At 38.8% G+C, this 21971-nt stretch overlaps 1 protein-coding gene across 4 annotated transcripts in view; it reads right to left on the reverse strand.

The window, feature by feature from the left end:
• Nucleotides 1-21971, reverse strand: part of FAT3 (FAT atypical cadherin 3) — a 760616-nt gene that overhangs the window by 553018 nt on the left and 185627 nt on the right. For all 4 annotated transcript variants that reach the window (XM_069080441.1, XM_069080440.1, XM_069080439.1 and 1 more), the window contains one exon: nucleotides 17633-20941. In XM_069080441.1, coding sequence (XP_068936542.1) covers nucleotides 17633-20924 — 3292 coding nt within the window. In that variant the 5' untranslated portion in view covers nucleotides 20925-20941. The remainder of the gene's footprint in view (nucleotides 1-17632; nucleotides 20942-21971) is intronic.

Raw genomic sequence — 21971 nt, forward strand, 5'->3', positions numbered from 1 at the left:
TATTCTACAAATATGTATCAAGTGCTTATTATATGCAAAGAACTTGCATATATTATTATACTTGAGGATAAAAAGATAAAAATTAAATAATCCCTGACCTCAAGGAGCTTACAGTCTATGGAGGAATACAAGTATACAGATAACTAAAACAAGGTCATGAAAGGAGGGGAAATCATCAAGTGGAGGGGAGGACACTGACCCTACATCTGTCTTGATGTTAGATAAAGATTCTATGAATCTGTGAAGAAGAATATTAAATGACAACAGAAAAACAGATTGGAACCACAATGTCAGACTTCTTTTTTTTATCTTATAGACAAGAGTCACTGAATATCATCATTAAAGAATACGTTTTGCCAGCCCTTCTCCAAAACATGTCTCAGATTCCACTCTTCCTCTATACTTTTCACAGTCACCACCACCCCCTTCTAATTCTGCATTTAGGGAGTTGTGTCCTCAAGGCCTAGGACAGTTCCTCACACTTAGCAGAAACTCAATAAATGCTCCTTGATCATGTTAATGATACTGAAGAAAGGGAGAGTTTTGTGGAGCAATACTTCAGCACATACAGATTTTGCAATTAGGCAGCTAATGGCTGCAATAAAATCCAGGGCCTGGTCTTTTACTTTTTTTTATTATCCCCCAAAGCTCTAAACATAGTGGCCTGTCTGTGGTAGATGTCCGTAGTAGATACAAATCTGCTAAGCTAATTTGCAGCAGACTCCAGAAAGGTCTTCCTGCCCTGAGTCTCTGCCACTGTAGTCGGTCCAAGATAATCTTTTCATTTGCAGTTTTTATGGTGTCAGTCCCTATACTGGGATTTACAAAGGCTCTGCCCGAAACACCCAGCAGCCTCCAGAAACAGGGAGGGGCTAATTGTTTCAGCCTCATATAAAGTCCCTCCAGCAACCAGTAATGCCATTTCTCCAAAACTCATTCTCACCCCAGCCCTCCCAAGAAGGAAGTCTCTTACTATGTCTCATACACCTGTCCTGTTTTCTACATTTGTAAAAAGGCTCTGTCCCACATCTTTTCTGACAACCCATACTTAATACTTACTATATGTTATGGGACAGCTAGAGTGGCTAGAGTGCCAGGTCTCAAGTCAGGAAAACCTAGGTTCAAATCTGCCTCAAACACTTAGTAGCTTGCGTGATCCTGGGCAAGTCACTTGACACTGTATGCCTCAGTTTCTCCATGTGTAAAATGAGCTAGAGAAGGAAATGGTAAACTACTCTAGTATCTTTGCCAAGAAAACTCCCAAATGGTTCACAAAGAGTCAGACATGACTGAAATAACTGAACAACAAAATAATATGCTACATACTCCAAGCTTTCTTCTAGAAAGACTCCTGCTTTTTTTTTTTCCACTCAGACTTTATTTGGAATACAGGCTAAATTGCTACATGATCATTGATTATTGAAGAATATAAGCTTCCCTGTTAGAATTCTGTAATGGTAATAGGAATTTGAAGATCTTCCCTGCCCCTTAATAGGCTTAGGTGAATTTGAGGATCTTTCCTGATTTGAAAATAAACCCTACCCCCTAAACGGATGAATGTGGTCACATGGAGCCTGTGGTGGGAGGCTTGTTTTTCAGGAAGATACAACTTTTGTTACTTTGTAGTCAAACGGGTCACAGGAGTTGTGATGTTCTCTGACCCTGGAGAAGGCTATATATACCTCTGAGGAGAGGTTTTGCTTTGGGGCTCACTTTGGGAAGAGTTGTGTGATTTGGCCAGATAAGACTCTGGGTAGCCGTTGAGCTCCCTGGTGCTTCTCTCTCTGGTGCCTAACTGTATGTATGTGATGGTCAGACAGCCTGGAAGCCTTGTCTATCGGTCTGCTGACTTGTGTTATTTTCTCTGTCTGTATTTTTTGTCCACTTGTAACTTCTGTTTGTATTCTCTGAAGTTCAGGGTGCTGACTTTTTCCCCTGAACTAGGTAAATGATATATGTTTGATTGATTAAAGTAAAATTGTTAACCCTTTTTGAGTTGCCTTCCTTTTGAAAAACAGGTCAAAGATCTTGTGCTAGCAGCCATCCTGGGTATGCTAGCATGCTTGCTGCTACAAATTCCCAGTTAGAATTTAAGGTCCTTAATGAGTAGGGATTGTTTCATCCTTTGTAATTGTATCCCTAATGCCTAGTGAAGTCCATGGCACAAAGTAGGCACTTTGTAAATGAGTATTAGTTGAATGATACACCAAATCTGCTTTTATCCTCCATCTTCAATTAGATGGTCAGTTTCTTGAGGACAGAGGCGTGGGATCCAGGGGTGTACTGGTAAACCTGCTCTGTAAGACACATTTTAAGGGTGAACCTTCATTATTAACCTTTTCTTCCCAAGCTTTCTTAAGTCTGGACAATTAAGAAAACAATGAACCAAGCCCTGATTTGTATTATTGGCTGATTTCCAAGGCATAAATTCCAACAATGAAAAGTTTAGTTATCTCAGCACAGTGTATAACACATAGTAGGTACTTAAAATGTTTATTAACTGACTGACTGGCTGGTTGTAGATGGCAGATTTGAACTGGCTCCAGTACAATCCTAGCTGAATCCCATCCTACTGCCAAACCTCACCTATTAGGAAGTAATTTCTACACTTAAATGATTAGACTAATCACAATAACAGGTCATTTTACAAAGTGTTTTTCTCACTTAAAAAAAATCACCAGGTGGTGTGAGTACTATAAGTATTATTTTCCCCATTTTACAGATGAGAGAATAGAGATCCAAAAGGGACCCTAAGAGATATGCTCAGACTCAAAGCAAGGACAGAAACTCAGGGTTTCTGACTCAAAGACAGGGATAGCATCCTCCCTTTTAGCAGCTTAGTAAATACCTGATGAAGTAATGATTTAAAAAATTGTTTTTAGAAACCCAGGAGTTATTCTGCAAAGTTATGATGATAAAAAGTCATCTGTAAGCAGATGGAAAAACAGCAAAGAAGCAGATGGAGAAGGAGGTGACGTTTTTTAAAAGGAAAATGTGCTTGAGTAATATATATTTGTAGCAATAGCCTATGTTTATATAGCCCTTTAAATCAGTATGTCACAGATCTATATTTTTATCGTGGTGGAAACTCCCACTTCCAATAAACCAACTTAGTAGGTAACCTCCGAGTGGAGCCCATTGCTTGTGTCAGAAGCACAATTTGAACCCATTTTCATTATTCCAGGTCCAATATTCTATCTCCTATGCCTTTTCTATCTCTTATGGTTTACAAGTTTCCAAAATGTTCTTCCTCATCACAACACTATAAAGTAGGCTCACAAGACAATAGATTTAGAGATAGAGAAGACCTGTGAGAAGTCATTTTATACGAGAGAAAATCAAACTGACTTGCCTGTGGTCACACAGTGTCTCAGGCAGGTTCCAGGCGTAAGTCTTCCTGAATTTTAAGTACCACATTCTCTCTATTATGTCACCCTGATGGTGTGGTTACTCTTACCCCACTTTCCAGATGAGAAAACTGAGACACATAGTGGTTAAGTGATTTTCCCACAGTCACAGAGCTAACAACATTAGCACAGGGATTTAGGTTTCCTGACCCCAAGACCAGGGAGCTCTCTATATCTCTTTCTCTCATGTAGCTCTTTTGAGGTCAATCCTGCTGCCCTTATGTCTTATGGTGTAATTAAATGCAACTTATACATGTATGTGTGCATCTATAGCCCCCAAATTCTCATCTTAATTTCATGGATTTTTTTATGTGTGGTTCGTTTTTTTTTTGGGGGGGGGGGGGTTGAGACATTTTCCATTCAATATACAACATTCAGCAAAGCATTATTCTCACCAGTATGTTATCTTCAAAAAAAAAAAAAAAGAAAATTGAGCCATACATTAACAATGTTATGCAAATGAAAGTCAGTTGCTCTGTGAATTTAATCATAGAAAGTGACCATAGAGTGGGTAATAAAATCTATACAGTCCAATAGGAAAATGTGGAGAATCCTATTATATCCAATAATTCAAACACCAGCACCCAGAATTTAATATAAATTGAATTGAATCCTACACACAACTCTTCGTAGATTTTGTCTGTCGATAAGACACACTTTCATAAAACCCAGCAAGCTAAAAATACAGACTGAAGCCCATTTTCATTTTCATTTCATTCTCTTTTCAATGAAACACTGCAATGGTAGTAACACCACATAAATATTTATCATACTCCATAACTCTCTTTGTACTGCAATGCTAAATGAAAGTATCCTTCAACCTGTATGCAAAAACCCCAAAGAACACTTTCACAAAACTAAAATGAGATGCAAGTCACTTGAAAGAACAGAAAAATACATTTAATAAATGTATATGTGTGTATGTATATTTGAATTTCAATGCATTCCTCTACATGCTAAAGTTCATTCATCCTTATACCCATTAATTCATTCAATCTCTAAGTAAAAATTCATTCAGAAACTATTATGAACAATAAACTAGGTTATATACTGAGAAAAGAAGAAAGAAAAACACTATGAAATAATCCCTACCCTCAGGAAACTTATATTTTGGTAGGCCACATAAGATATGTACACTGATAAAAATAATACATATTAGAGTTTGAGTCCCACATGAAAGGAAAATCAGCATATTATCAGGTTTATGGTCAACACTTAACACAATTTCTAAATGTCACTGAATATTTATGACGTCAGAAGAAATCCAAAAGCAGTTGCCATTGAAACAACTTTATAACTGTGACCAAGAATAACCCCTGAAGACCAGAGGAGGCAAGATAAGACTATTTTTTTAAATGTTAAGAACTATATACTATTTAAGACAGAAAGACCACATAAAGAGAAAGGGCCACAATACTTTCCAAACTGTTGTCTTACCCCATTATTAGGATTATTTAATTAGGGATGTCATTATTTTTTATCACTGAGTATTTACAATACCAGGAGAGAGAGCTTGATACACAATGCAGATGTTATTACAGATTCTAACCAACAGTTTTTCCATTAAAACCCAAACTGCCTCCAACCAACATCTTGGAAAAGGTCAAGAAGAAGGCACCTGATGAAAGGAGTAATAAAAACATGCTGTTCACTCTTTCCCAGAAACATCTAATCCTTTTCCCCACCTGGCTTATATGACAACTACTAAGTTCATCTGAATGTAATACAGTTTTTGAGGCTCCTCAGGGAAACATTATTTTCATTCTGGAATAATTAGGGGAGAGAAGTCTAGAGTGAAGGTTAAAAATCCACAGCCATGGAAAGTCCCTGCTGTCACTGGCTCATAACTCCATTCCCTTCGGTTTGGTCTGAACCCAAATGGAAATTGTAGGGGCAAGTCTGGGCCAGAATTCAATGAGCCTCTTTTGAGTTTGGTGAGTTAGGGTAAAAATGTCACTTTTTAAAACGAATGGTATGGGGGAGGGAAGTCATTCAAGCTGGGCTTCTCATAAATAACTCTGAAACTGCCAAGCACCATCTGTCTTCCTCCTTGACTCATCACTGAGGAGTCACCAAAGAAGTTTTCGGGAATATAACTAAGGAGAGTAGGAGTCACAAATCATATGAAATGTGAAGTCTGGTGCCTTAGCACATGAGGGAGAGGAGGTTTTTACTGCATTACATTAGGCAATGGATTGGATGCTACAAGACCTAACTTTAACTTCCTCATACCAAAACTGGTGCTTTCATTCCGGACAAAACTCAGGGACTCGTCATCACCCTTCTCTCTTCCCTGACTGTCATTCACTCACTCATCAAACTTCCCCCTCAGCACCCTCCACCCCCCTTCCCCAATCTACTGTGCTAGGTACTGAGAGCAGTACAAAGAGTCAACATCCCAGAAGAAGAGGGAAGGTATAGACACAGAGATGTAAGAGAATTTCACAAAAATCCTTGAGGACAAAACCTGGTTTTTTGTCTTTCTATAACCAGCACACAGCACAATGGTTTACACAAGGTAGGTGCTTAATAAATGCATAATGAATTCAGCTGAGTAACTAACACAAGGTAGGCATTTGTACGAGTTATGGAGTACTCAGAAGTGAGATCATTTCTGGCTAGAGATATCAACAAAAACTTGTGTGGCTTTTTCCCCGCACATTAGACGTGAGAAAAGAGACCCTTTTTTGCCTTTCTTTGTGCCCCCACTGTTCAGCATAGTGCCTGACACGTAGAAAACACTTCATAAATGTTCACTGGCTGAAAAAAATGTCTATTGTTTTCTGGAGGACACGCCATTTGGGAAGAGGCAAGAAAAATAAGAATGAACAGGGGAGAGGAGGAGAAGGGTACTAGGGACATAAGGAACAGTGGGAACAAACACACAGAAGCCCAGGGAGACTTAGTGATAATAGCAAGTGGGACAGTCTGGGCAGAACACAGGGTTTATGAATCAGAGCAGTATGAGATGAAGTGGGGGAAGTCGGATAGGAACAAACTGTGAATGGCCCTGAATACTAAACTAAAGATTTGGTGCTTTTTCCTACTGGAAACACCTAGCAGACAGTGACGCTTTAACAGCAAAGCAATACAGGAATCAAGCTATTTCTTAGGAGAGACCAATGAAGTCTAATGGAAAAAACACCTGCAAAGATCAACAGGCGGGGAGGCAGGACACCTGGGTCCTTGTTCTGGCTGTTATTACTTTGTCGCCTTGGGCAGATCACTTCAACCATGACCTTCTGTCTCCTCATCTGAAACAGAAATGGTTTGGCTTAAATCAGGTGTTCTTATGCTGGAATTCATAGACTACCTCCTTTTGTAAGGGATCCACATTTGAGTTCAGTATACATTTCAGGGAGTCTGTGAACTTGGATGTGGAGAAATAATTACTCCCTAATTTCCTTTTTAGTGGTTTAATTTCCTTTATAGTCCTATAAATTTTATTTTATGCATTTAAAAACATTTTTTTCTAAGGAGTCCATAAGCTTCACCAGACTGTGAAAGGGCACACATAAGCACGCACGAACAAGCGCGCGCACACACATACATACACACACAGGTTAAGGACCCCCTAGCCTAGATGAACACTAAGATCCTACTCAGAACCAAAATATTATAATTATAGAGGAATCTGACATCAACAAGAAAGTTGAAGTAGACAGTCAGTGGGCAAGGCAACATTTAAGAATTTTTTATAGAAAAAGCAACACCACATAAACTAGCCCTGTGATAATCACATCACAAAGAACATATAATAAATAGTACCTCCAAAAGGGTATTTCTCTGAGTCTTCAATCTGCGAATGAACACCAAAGCTATGCCAATGGAATTAGGGTAAGCCCTGGCAGGTTCAATCTAGGGGGAATGGCTTTTCAGTATTGCATCACAGTCTATATGCAGCTTATATCTGCCATGGGTGGCGTCTGCCTAGTTAAGAAAAAAGAAGCTCATCACCAGGTGAATGGCTAAATAGATGATAAACAATTTGGCCCAGTAACCCATGAAGCACATGTACACAAACATACATGCACCTGTACACATACATGTACGTCTTTATGCATGTTTGTTTAGAATGTGTGCATAGAATGACTCTCATTCCTGCATAATCCCCTTCTTCTCCCATGATGGAAAGAAGGTGGTAGAAGAGGGATAGATGATGCTTAGATAAGATTTATCAAGGATGAGGAGATGTAGGAGGTGTAATCTTTACTAGAAGATGTGACTGTACCAATAAGCAGAATTAGTTGTAATGAAGCAGAAATTATTAGCCTTTTCCTCCCATTATTATCACTATCATTTCTAAGCTGGAACAACCTGTCTTCTGCTGACATGTAGAAATGGAAGAAGGCTTTCTGCTGAGCAGACTTAGCCCTAAGTCTATAGAAGAGGTCTGAGAAGCACAGGTTGGAAGACACAGTTCCATTTCCTTCCTTTCTCCCTTTAAAAGAAAAAAAAATGGAGGATTTCTGTTAAGAGTGCTATAAGAATTCACATTGCAATATATTACACTCAAAATTGTCATCAAGAAGGAGCATAGTATTTGTGGAGATGGGCTATGCTACGACTACAAACAATGCCATCTCAGTTATCACTGTGCATAATGCAAACAGAGATGCCCGGTCAATGTCAACCCACCAAACAGCCCCAAATGGGAGGCACCCTTGATTTCCACTGATACTGCAGTCAAAGTGAATAGATGTCTTCTTTCTTCCTTCTCCTTCTCCCTCTTTTCTCTTCTCGTTTTTGCTTCCCCTGCACCTCTATGATTTCATTGGCATGGGAAATTCCTGGTGTGAAAATTGCCTCCATCAGAGCACATCAGTAATCCTTCTGTAACTTGAGTCTTAGAGAATTGCCTTGTGCAATGAGAGGTTAAGTGAATTGCCTGTGATCACAAATCCAGAATTTGTGAGAGGCAGAATTTAAGGCTATACCATGATGCCTCTCTATTTTTAAAAGCCAAACTTGTTAAACCTGAGAGCTGTTATTGTTAAAATACTTTTAAAACTTTTTATGTAGAAATACTCAATCTGTGATATGTTGAAGTTCAGAGATATCGGTAGGGAATAATGATTGTGATTTGGTGTTACATAGCATTTGAGATAATATATTCATTTGTAGGGGAAGCTATGTGGTGAAGTAGATAAGAGTGCAGAACCTAGAGTCAGGAAGACTCATTGTCCTGAGTTCAAATCTGATGTCAGACTTTTACTAGTTATGTGACTCAGGGGAAGTACATTAACCCTGTTTCCCCATTTGCCTCAGTTTCCTCATCTGGAAAATGAGCTGGAAAAGGAAATGTCATACCACCCCCTATCTTTGCCAAGAAAACCCCAAACGGGGTCCTGAAGTGGCAGACATGACTGAACAGCAACTCCATTTGTAGAAAAGTTTTATAAATAGGTGACAAGGAGTCCTCCAAGAACTCACTCAAATACATGTTCTTGTCAATGTGATAGGTATTCAGTACAAGGGTAAGTCTTCAATGATACAGAACACTGAGGGGGAAAAAAAGGCCTATCTCATCACAAAGGGAAATTGTCTATTAATAAAAAAGTTGAAAAGTATTTTTATATTGTAAAATTATGCTAGAATTCCAGAAAGTTACTACTCTGATGGAACCTACAAGATGATGCATTAAAGAGAACCTAGAGAAAAGCTGCTCACCAGATAACAGCTAATTCATATAGCATTTTATAGTTAGAAAATGTTTTGCATAGGTTACCTAATTAGATCTACAGGACAGCAGGGATTTTGGGGGGAGAAATAAGTATTGTCACTATTTTACACATTCAAGAATGATGCTCTGAGTAGTGAATGACCCTTGTCTTCTAGCTTAATTGGAAAAAAAAGAAACGATAATCCACTCTTACAGCCAAGATCTGAACATCTACTGACCTCATAACTTGTCCATCATCGAATGAATTTTAAAAATCCCTCAGACTAGAAATAGGAATTAAGTAAGAATCACAGCTAGGGATTCAGGGTTCAAAACAAATCTCTTTATAGTATTTCAAAGGTGTTGAGGAAATGTAGTTCATGGGACAAGGGTACCACTTCTGAAGTTAAGAAGTTGAGCTAGGTGCTAATCTAATACGAACAGAATAGAAAGCTGACCTACCAGTCGGCAGAGGTCAGGGAGGCTTAGCTAAGGCAAGACACAGAAACAAGGCAAAGTGAGACCTTTGAATCTTTGTTTAGTCCATACTATGATCTTTTTGTTTTATAAACATGGCCATCTGTATCTTATTGCTATTTTTGTGTTTTCTTTGGGCTTATCTGCCTTGCTAAAAGGAGATTTGTCTTGGTCAAAGGAAACAGGTTTATGTTCACTTAGGCAAGAAGAAATGGGGAGACATGGGTCACCCTGAGGACGTAGTTGGGGGGCAGTCACAGCCATGTAAGCTACAGGCCCCCCTCAGCAGTTTTCAGGGTTCTGAGGCTGTTCTAATTCATTACTTTAACAGATTCATTATCTCCCTGAGACTACTACTTTCTCAATCAGTACATATCCCCCCTTTTCCATATCTTCTCATCCTACACAATCTTCATCAGTGTCCCTGAGAATCAGAGTAATTAGTCAGTCAAATAATCAGTCAGCCAGTCAACAGACATTTATTAAGCATTTACTATGTATGGGTCGGGTTCTGTGCTAAGCACTGAGGCTTCAGGGGAAAAGCATCCACAAGACCAAATGCAAATAGGAACAAGATGAAAGTTTTCAGTGAATGAAAAGAAATAAAATTCAATCAAGAATATAGAATGATTTCCTCTAATAATACACAGAATTTCTTTGTTTACCGAGCCCTAACTTCTATCCGGACTTGCAGTTCCACAACCCCAACCTGCCTAATGGCCGTCTGAAACCGGATGTCCTATAGACATCTCAAACTCAACATACACAAAACAGAATTTATCATCTTTCTCCTTCCACCTCTAAACCTTCCCCACTTTTCTGAATTTGCCTATGACTGATGAGGGTACCACCATTTCCCCAATCATTCAGGCTCAAACCTTTGGTATCAACCTTAACTACTCACTCAAATTCACCCCACATAGCCAATCAGTTGCCAAGTCTTGCCATTTCTAACTTTACATTGCTTACATATGTTCCCTTCTCTCTACTTGCACAACCATTGCTCTGGTGCAAGCCCTAATTACTTCATACCTGAATTGTCACAATAATCTGATTATTGGTCTCCCTGCCTGAAGTCTCCCCACTCTAATTTATCCTTCTCTTAGCTGCCCAAATGATGTTCCTAAAGCTTGCATCTGACCATGTTACCCCTACACCCCTCCTCACTCAATACCCCAAATATCTACATGGTCAAATAGAGAAGCCTCGGTTTGGCTTTTAAAACCATTCACTAACTCACTCCTTTCTATCCTTCCGGTCCTCTTACATTTTACTTCCTTCCAAATCCTCAGTGATCCAGCAACACAAGCCTTCTTTATGTTTTTCCCAGATTTCCGTCTTCTGATTCCACACTTTGTTCTCAGTGGTCATCTTTCATGCCAGAAATGTTCTCTCTCCTCACCTCTGCCTACTGGATTCTCTGTCTTCCTTCAAGATTCAACTCAAGTACCACACCACACCTATCAGATTGGCTAACATGGAAAAACAGAAATATTATAAATGTTGGAGAGGATGTGGGAGTGTTGGAACACTAAGTCATTGTTGGTGGACCTGTGAGTTTTATCTAGCCATTCTGGGCAGCAATTTGGAACTATGACCAAAGAACTATAAAAATGTGCATACCCTGTGACCCAGCAATACCACTTCTAGGGCTGTATCCCAGAGATCATACAAGTGGGAAAAGGACCCACATGCACAAAAATAATTATAGCAGCTCTTTTGTGGTGGCCAAGAATTGGAAATCAAGGGGATGCCCATCAATCGGGGAATAGCTAAACAAGTTATAGTATATGAATGTGATGGAATACTATTGTGCTATAAGAAATGATGAGAGGGGCAGCTAGGTTGCACAGTGAGTGAAGCGCTGGCCCTGGAGTCAGGAGGTCCTGAGTTCGGTTCCGGCCTCAGACACTTAACACCCACACAAAAAAACTACCCATGTAACCTTGGGCAAGTTACTTAACACCAATTGCCCTCCAAAAGGCTAAAAAAATAAAAATAAAAAAAAAAAGAAATGATGAGCAGGCGGACTTCAGAGAAACCTGGAAGGACTTATATGAACTGATGCTCAGTGAGAGGAGCAGAACCAGGAGAACATTGTATACAGCTAACAGCCACAGTGGGAGAGGACTGATTTTGATAGACTTAGCCCTTCTCAGCAAGGCAAGGACCTAAAAGAACACATGATGAAAAATGCCAGTCACATCCAGAGAAAGAACTATGGAGTTGGAATGCAGAATGAAGCAGACTATTTTCTTTTTTGTTTTATTTTGTTATAATTCTTCTTTGCAAAAAGACTAATATGAAAATGTGTTTAATAGGAATGTATATATAGAGCCCATATCAGACTGCAAGCCATCTTGGTGAGGGAAGCTGGAAATAGGGGAAGAAAATTTAGAACTTATGGAAGTGATTGTTGAAAACTAAAAATAATAATTTAATTTTTAAAAAGACTCAATTACAATCCCACCTTTCACAAGGGGCCTTTCCCAGGTTTCTCTTTCCTCTCTCTCTCAAAAGACCTACCTTCTGAGATTACCTACCACTTAATTAAATACTTATTCCCTTATTTATTGAATGTACATAATTTACAAGTTGTTTCCCTCATGACAATGAGTTCCTGGAGGGCAGGGACTGTATTTTTTGCCATTATTTCTAAGACCAATCCTTAGAATAGTGCCTGGCACATTATAAGCACATAATAAATGTTTCAGTGATTAATTTAAAAAAAAATAACTATGCCTAATAGTCTCCAATGTTTGAGTACATTTTCAAAAGAGTTCAAATTTTACCACTGTGGCCTCAGCTTACCTCTTGAAAATTATATCCCCGAATCTACCTATAAAACCTGCTCTAACCAACCCAATCAACATACTGTCATCAGGGGAAACCCACTGGGCAACTCTCTGAGCCTCAGTTTCCTCGTCTGTGAAATGAGAGGATTAGACTAAATAATTTCTAAATAGTCTCCCATTTCTAAATCCCATGATTCTACCTCTACATCTGTGTTTACTGTAATCCAAACAAAATCTGAAAAAGCATCTCCAAATATTCAAAATTAACAGATGTAAAATATGAGATATGGGTCATTCCAAATGTATTCCTTTCAATTAACTTAGGTAAATCAAATGCCCACATCACCATTCAGGTTTCTTTTGCATTCAGGTTTCTTTTGTGGCTGCAAAGTATTTTTTAAAAAGATGAATTATCGGTTTAAAATATATACTAAGATGTGCGGGTGTGCATGTGTGCGTATGTGTGTGTGTGTGGTGAATCCTCTGAGTTGTGAAGAATATATATTAGTGTTACAGCATACATTAAGAATGAAATCTCTGTAGGAAAAAAAAATTGATTAAATTGCATCTTCCAGACTAGTGATTTAAATCATAATCAAATCCACTCTAGTTGGAGCTCTAGTTAATCCATTTAAAATGCACCCTATTAAACATTTATTAAGTGTCTTGTGTACAGTAAAGAATTTCAAGGTATGGTTCTGCTGCCTGAGTTCCAAGTAAAAGCAAAACTATAATGCATGGGGAAAAATTAAAAAGAATTAACTAATGCAAATGCAGTGTAACAGATAACCACATTATGATTGCTCTCATTTCTAGTGCTTATGTAGCAACAAGAAGGTATTTTTGTCTTAAGAAGAATGCTAGAAAATGACCACAAATGAAGACTTGAGAATTATGTATATTTTTGATAAGGGGAAAAAAAAGGAAGAGGTTTCCTTTAAAACATCAGACAAAGAAAGAAATGCCTTACATAAAAGCAATAATCTGGGTTTATTTTGGGTCCCCAACTAAATTTAGGGACAAGGATCAAATCTCTTGACGGCTGAACTCAATCATTGGTTAGCAACATAAACCCAAAATGAGGTTGGGTCACTCTGTCTAAAAGGCCCAGAGAAATCCAGTGTGTCCTTTGAGGAAAGACTCATTAACTGCGGAAAGAATAAACAGGCTGGTGCCTCAAATGCAATTCAAACTGTGACTTTTAGCACTTCACCAGAGCAAAGGACTGATGAATCATTCAATAGCGCTTAAGCTATTGCTAACCCAACAGCATCATGCTAATGACTTCTCATGTTGGACAACTGATTGCCAAACTTATCCTCAACACTGCCTCAAGTTGGCAAGAATCCAAGCAATCATTCTGAATCAGCTTCCAGGGGCTTATAGGTTGCTAATTAGCTAAATTATTGCAGAGGTGAGAGGGGAAGCAGCAACGTGGTTGTGAATATTATTATATAGAAAATCTAATCTTCAGGAAAGATTTCAACACCCAAATCAAAATCTCTTATTTCTTACAAGTAGAAGGAGATAGTGATATTTGTAAGAAGATAAAAAAGGGGGCGGCCAGGTAGCACAGCGAGTAAGAGCACTGGCCCCAGAGTCGGGATGACCTGGAGATCGAATCCCGGGCTCAGACACTTAGCACCCACCCCGAAACACCTGGTCGTGTAACCTTGAGCAAGTTACTGAATCCCAATTGCTTAAAAAAAGATTAAAAAGGCTGTATAATGAGGGAAATAATGGAAGAAGTCCCATGATTTTAAAAAATGAAAAGTGTCTTATAAACAAATGATTAATTCAAAACCTATGTGACACAGCGGAAAAAGTCTTTGATCAGTAGAGTGTAAGCGCCTTAGAGGGCAGGTGCTGGTTTGGGTTTTGTTGTTCTTTCTATTCCACTACATCTAGCAATAAATACTAGAGACCAAAGAAGGAAGGAAGGAAGGAAGGAAGGAAGGAAGGGAAGAAGGGAGGGAAGAAGGGAGGGAAGGAAGGAAGGAAGGAAAGGAAGGAAGGGAGGGAAGGAAGGAAGGAAGGAAGGAAGGCAAAAAAATAGATACAAATAGATATAGATATATGATGGATGCATAGATATAGGTACAGTTAGATGATATATATATATATATATATATATATATATATATATATATATAGAGAGAGAGAGAGAGAGAGAGAGAGAGAGAGAGAGAGAGAGAGCATTTATTGTTTACTGCATGTACAGGTTCTGTGTTAAAGTCTTGGAATAAAATTACAAGCAAAAAACTCAATCCCTGCTCCCCTCAAGGTGCCTACCAATCAAGTACATTGCACATAGTAGGCATTTAATAAATGGTTTTTGGTTTTGTTGATCTCAGAAAACCTAGTTTCTTATCTCAGCTTTATTACTTCCCAGTTCTGTGTCCACAGGCATATAACTTCCCTCTCTGAGCCCATTTCCCTTCCCATCATCTATAAAATGAAGATAATAATAGCAATGGTTCTGCCTGTACTTCAAAAAAATTATTTGGAGAATGAATGAGATAATGTGCATGAAAAAACTCAGAAAACCATGGATCTCTTCATACATGCAAGATAATGGAAGCACTATTATCAATACTGTTAGTAGTGTCAAATACATTTCTATAACCTAGAGCTCAACTGAGGAAATGCATGGGAATGAGAGTGGTAGTGAATGTTGTGAACAGAGAAAGTATAGTTATTTATTTTTTAAACATAAATGAAAACCATCAGAGCCAAAAATTAAAAGGGTAGTTTTCAACCTATGTAATTACACACACATTTTATATTCTAACACTCAGAATGAGGAAAAAATACATAGAAACACACAAATGATGAAAATTTAGCCCATTATCACCTAGACTTTGTTCCATTAAAAGGAAACTAGATAGAATTTCGTTTAAAAAACACAACAAAACAATTTCATTGTAGCTCGGTGTAGTTTTACAGACGGGGCTGGCAAGGGGATGAAGCTGTCATCCTCAGAGAACTCCAGGATTCAACTATATTTTTCCTTATGTGCTACAGATCAGTCATTCATTTATTCAATCAGTCAACAAGAGATTGCTAAATTCTTATCATGTACTAAACACTGTGCTAAGTGATTTTGCCCCTCCCACCCCAAAAAAGTAAAAATACTGTCCCCATCCTCAATGAATTCATTCCATTGGAAGAGATAACAGTGAAATAACTATAGTAACATACAGACAGTGTAGACAGCACAATCTTAGAGGGAAGACTGTAGGTAACTAAGGCAGGATTCCTGCAGAAGATATTGATATGAGTGCTAAAAGAAGTCAGAGAAACTAAGAGATAGAGATAAAGAGAAATGATATTCCAAGCATGGAGGACAGCCAGTTCACAACAAAGCCTAACACATCAATAAATATTACATAATAAAATTTACTTGATTTGAGGCTTCAACATACTACACAATTATTTTAATAATCTGCTTCATTTTGGCTATGAAAACATAGGCTCATTGATTTGTTCCCAGCCTTAGAGGATATCAAATACAACTCTCTCATTTTATGGACAAGAAAACTGAGGGACAGAAATATTGTGACTTATGCAGGGTCACATAGGTAGTGAGTATCTGAAGCAATATTCAAAATCAGGTCTATTTAACTCCAATTTCATGATTCCATCCAGTATCATTTAAGCCTAGGAATTTGTTACTCAGAATTGGGGAGCTAAACCTAAAATTCAAATATTTCATAGGTGTCTCTTTTTTAATATGTTGGTTAGTTCTACTGAACTGGTATTTCCTCCCTACTTTTTCTTCCTTATTGTAAGAGATGGCAGGGAGATGGAAGGGCAGAGAAGGAAAGGAGGAATAGATTGGGAAATGTTGGTGATATAAAAACAAAAGATATAAACAAAATTTATTTTTAAAATAGATTAATGTGAAGTTGATGTTTGATGGGCAAAAGATGATAACACCATCTACTCCAACTGTAATAAGGATAAGGTCTAGACCTGTGATTTTATTAGTATAGGGAGTTCCCAGGTAAAGACACTTAATTTCCTCTATCAATACAAGTCAGTGTTTCTTCTGCAAGTCATACTCATAAGGAGGTGTCTAGAGTACTGAAGTTAGGTGACTTGCCCAAGGTCATACAGCTAATATATATCAAAGTCTGGACCTGAACTTAAGTCTTCCAGGCAATGAGACTAACTGTCCAGTATACCAAGCTATCTTATTCTTTCTAATTTACGTGCTAAAATTTCTCCCTTTCATATTACATCTGTGCTAGTAATATTAATGGATATTACAACACTTAGAATGTAAAGAATGGTCATCAAAATCCCCTGGGCATCTATTGCATACAAAACACTGTATTTTGTTTCAAGGACTTTGCAGAATACTGAGATGATAAAGATGGTCTTAAGTAACTTACAATCTGGAAGAGATGATCAATTAAATATGCACTATTATCAGAGGAACAGTTAGATTTATGTATATGAATATATATATGTTTATAACGTATACTTGACACATAAAAATACATACATGCAAACATAATTCCATGCATATATGGGAGGCTGAATGGGTTACAATTGAGCTGCTGTAGAGGTATGGAATCATATCTGCTCACCTTTAAAAATTCCATGTCTTACAGAGAATTAATTTACATAGTAAAATTATCTGATTTTATACCATGTCTATGTATGTGTACACACACACACACACACACACACACACACACACAAAACTATCCCGATTAAGACCAGGCTATTTCAGAGCATGCTGAATGTCAGTGCTCATTGTTTAAAGCTGTAATAGGTCCATGAAAAACGATAGAAACCAAACAATTGATTCAATATCATTACAGAAAAAAGCACCATGGCAAAAGGAAGAAGTAGGATGTGAAATCCATTTGAGAATCCATTTCACACTTCTAATTTAAAGCCAATTCTGCCATAATTTACTTTACTGAGTCCCTATATTTTCATGAGGGTCAAGAGTGCAATCAACAGAGGTGACAATAGTTATTTGCAGCTATCAAAAGATAAAGTGACAGCGGTAACTGAGCCAGTGACTAATAAAAATCCTGGGGCTCCCACAGAAAACTGAATTACTAAATCAAAAAGCCCCCTCCCTTAGCCCCCATGTGAATGTTATAGCAACAGCTTTTAACGTATGTCAACTTGGCATCAAATGCATGTTTGCAATTTAACTGAGTTCAGTACAATGAAGTTGGATTCACTGGTGCATAAACCCATCATTTTGCTTCTCCACGAACATTTATAGAAGGTAAAGCAATCACTTTCGCCTTTATGTTTAAACTTACCACTTTCGTCATCTATGTTAAACCTTCCGAGACCACTGCCATCCCTGATAGAATACTGGATCTCCCCATCCCTTCCAGAATCCTCATCTCTCGCAGTCACCTGCAATACACTTGTTCCAATACGGGAGTTTTCCTTTACAGATCCAACAACAGCAAAGTCTGGGAAATAAGGAGTATGAAGGTTTTCATTGACGTCTACCACTTCCACCTCCACAAAGGAAACAGATGACAAAGACACTGGGCGCCCTTTGTCTTTTGCACGGACAGTGAGGTTGTAGAACTGTTGCTTCTCATAATCAAGCTCTTTGCTCAAACGAATGGCCCCACTGGCTTTATCAATTTCAAATCTCCCATTATAGTCATTCACCAAGGAGTAACGCACTTGACCTCCCAAGCCAAGATCCGGATCATGGGTTTCCAACCATGCGATGACTGTGCCAACTGGAAGATCTTCAAGGACCTTTACACTGTAGCTAGTTGGTATAAAAGTAGGGGAGCAATCATTGACATCATCTAAGAAAACCTTAAGAGTAACCACAGAAAATTGCTGCTGGCCACTCTCAGATTTGTCCCTGGCCTCTATTTTTAAAGAGTAGTTTGCTTTGGATTCCCGGTCCAGCTGATCAGCTACATAAACTATCCCAGTTGAACTATTGATGGAAAATTGCTGTGCGTCTGTTAATACCGAGTAAGTCACTTCACCATTGGATCCCAAGTCTTTATCTCTGGCTTCTACTTGAATGATTTCAGTACCAATACTTGAACTTTCTAGAATATTAACAGAGTAACTCTCCTGCAAGAAAATGGGCCTATTGTCATTGGCATCCTCCACATTAACAGTCAGTAACCTCCATGAGGATTTCTGGGGCTTCCCTAAATCATAAATTGTAATGTTAAGAAGGTAAAGGTCCGTTTGTTCTCGGTCCATTGGCATCAGAACTTTAAGCTGACCTGTTTCCATGTCAATGTTGAAGCAACTATCTGTATTACCATCAGAGATTGTGAAAACCACCTTCCCATTGAAGCCAGAGTCTGCATCAAAGGCTTTTATTTTCAAGATGTTAGCACCAACTGGCAGGTCCTCCTTGACAGCAATATCAGAAGGAAAGGATTTGTCAAAATGGGGTCCCTGCCTATTAACAGAATAAAAGTCAAGAAACCCATCTTCAGAATTCAGTCTCCCATTGGCTTTCGCTTTGATGAGGAGTTTTTCTGCTAACTTTTGTGCCACTCGAGTTTCTCTACAACTGAAGCTTTTAGAAGATACCTTTCCCTGCAAGACTGAAATGTTAACAAACATGGCATCTGCAAAATTCTCCCCATCAGTGGCTGTGATCCTGAGGCCAAAGTTACCATTCTTTACACCAGAGTTAATCAAGGACTGTTTAAGTTGTAAGACACCTGAGTCAGGATTTAAATAAAAAAAGCCAAGTTCATTTCCAGAGATGATTTTGTACTTTACCAGTTCCAGTTCATCAATATCTATGGCCGACACAGCAGTAATGTGTCCCCCAACAGGGAAGTCATATGAAATGACTCCCTGGCAGGCCACTTTTTCAAACAAGGGTCTGTTGTCATTGACATTTCCTATGCGAATGGTCACATTTACCTCACTTTCATGTCGATAAGGTGAACCCCAGTCAGAGGCCCTCACAATGAACCTATAATTTTCTGGAGAGGATTCAAAATCCAGTTCCTCAGTTGTACGAATAATACCTGTAAACTGGTTAATAGAAAATGGTAATGCACTGAGGCTAGCAATACTGTATGTAATATACCCATTCTCTCCCTTGTCCTTATCGGAAGCTGAAACTGACAACACGCTTGTACCCACAGGCACACTCTCATTAACAAAAGCTTCATAGAATGGCTGCTGGAACTCAGGAGTATGATCATTGGCATCTTCTAAGCTGACGGTGACTTGTGCTTTCAAATCACCTTCTTTGTTTGACACCCCTAGCTCATAAACTTCTTTCCTGATGACATCCAGGGGCTGTGCTGTGACTATCAGACCAGACCTTGGATTAATCTTAAAATACTCGGCATCCTCACCAGGAGATATTCTGTATTCTACTCCTGGTGGCTCTGGGGTCAGTTTAACAATGGCGACCACAACTCCAGGAGGTGAAAATTCACTAATGGAGACATTGTAGGTTTCCTTCTCAAATCTGATGGGGATGTTATCTTTCTGTGGATTGGCAATATGGACTACTTTTACTGCTGAAAACTTCTGCGGAGAACCCTTGTCCTTTGCTTGAAGGGTAAGATTGTAGCCATAAGGAAAGCCCTCCCAGTCAATTGACTTCCTCTCCTTAATTTTGTACTCATTCATCCATTTCCCTTCCTTTACTAGGAGAAACTGTTCCAAAGGATCTCCAGCCACAATGGAAATTGATTCAATCTCTCCATTTGCACCCTCATCTAGGTCATCAACATTAACCACTGCGTATGTGGGCTCCTTGTCCAATAGGAAGGGGATGTGTGTGACCACACTGATAGTTGGTGCATGTTCATTGATCCGTTCAATATGAACATAAAGCTTTGCTGTGCTGCTGACACCATTGTTACCATAAAGTTTCATCCCCCGGTCCACTGCCAAAACTTCAAGATCATACCTGTTCTTCTCATCATAATTTAACCTCCCACTTAGAGAGATTACACCACTTGTAGGGTGAACAGAAAAGAGGTCAACTTTGTTTTTAAAGTAATAGTAGAATTCACCATTAGAACCGATGTCAGCATCGGTAGCTGTTACCTGGGCGATGCTAGTCCTTAAGGGTGTGCTTTCTGCTATTGTAACAGAGTATGTTGTTGGTGAAAACAAAGGTCTCAAATCATTCATATCCAAAACCTGTATATTCACTTTGGTCCATGCTTCTAGATCCTCTCCTCTGACAGAACCTTTTACAATCAATAAATAATTGTCCTGTATTTCTCTATTAAGTATGGCAGAATTGCCACCTTTAGTTCTTATTCTGAGAAAACAGAAGTCTGCAATGATAACTTCCTCTGCTTTGAAGAAGCCTTCTTCATCCCCAGACACTATTCTGTATTTGATGTCCCAGGAGAGATCTGACAAGATGATACCCATTCTGCTCTGGCTGTTGACATAGGTCCTTGCTGCTGAGTTCTCATACACTGTAGCATTATAAATGGAATGTGTAAAGTGGAACCCCAGAGGTCCTGTCCCTGGGAGACCCTGGGAAACACTGGCCAAAAGCTTGAGAAGCAGGAGTACAAGGCAGGAGGGAGGAGGTCCTGTGCCCGTACAGCAGCCCATAGTTATATCCATCACATCATTCTTTCATCCTGGGGGGGAAAAGACAGAGAAAAATAAATGAATCTAAAAGGAAATCAGTAAGAGGAGAACATTATAGATGTGTGTGATGAGAAGTGATGTGTTTTATTATATGTCCTATACAGTAGAACGGGAACACATATCATATATTTGGAAATCTAACAAGATTGCAAGTAATCCAAAATACACTAAGTCCATAAAGAGATGCTATCCTGGCAGCATTTTACCCCTTCTTTTTTGATTGATTGTGTTTATTTTTAAATAACAATGTTCATAAGCAATTTAGTACAAAAAAGCTCAGTAAAATAATCTATATATCCATCCATATATCTATCCATCCATCCATTCATCAATCCATTTATCCCTAGAAGCAAAAGACCAAAAGCATCTAAGTACAAAGGGCCTGCAAACATTCATTCAATAAAACCCATTAGCAAATGGAACGATATGGGGGTTGGGGTGGTAAATGGAACATTAGTGATTTAGATATGCACTTAAGGAACTACAAAGGAACTTTCAGCTACCTCATTAGTCACCACAGAACTTCCAGTCCTCAGAGTATGGCGCCCCTACCAAATGGACTTACCAAAAAAGAATAAAGGTTGAAGGATGTAAAAATGGTCCACTCTGGCTGGTCAACATTTATTAAGTACCTACTGCATGTCAGGCACTGTGCTAAGTACTGGGAATACAAAGAAAGGCAAAAGATAGATAGAACAGGGACTATCTAGTGGAGGAGACAACATGCAAACAACTGTGTACAAACAAGCTATATGCGTGGTGAATGAGAGGGAACTGAAAGAGAGAAGCTAGTAGAATTAAGGAAGATAATGTAGTTTTTGCAGAGGGAGAGAGACAGGGAGGGAGGGAGAGGGAGAGAAACAGAGAGAGGGAGAGAGAGAGGGAGAGAGAGAGGGAGAGAGAGAGGGAGGGAGAAAGAGAGAGAGAGAGAGAGAGAGAGAGAGAGACAGAGAGACAGAGAGACAGAGAGAGACAGAGAGAGACAGAGACAGAGAGAGACAGAGACAGAGAGAGACAGAC

The sequence above is a fragment of the Petaurus breviceps genome, unplaced genomic scaffold, assembly GCF_028583685.1.
Source record: "Petaurus breviceps papuanus isolate PSGF00001 unplaced genomic scaffold, PetGlider_PUasm1.0 91133, whole genome shotgun sequence".
In the NCBI taxonomy this organism is placed as follows: Eukaryota; Metazoa; Chordata; class Mammalia; order Diprotodontia; family Petauridae; genus Petaurus; species Petaurus breviceps.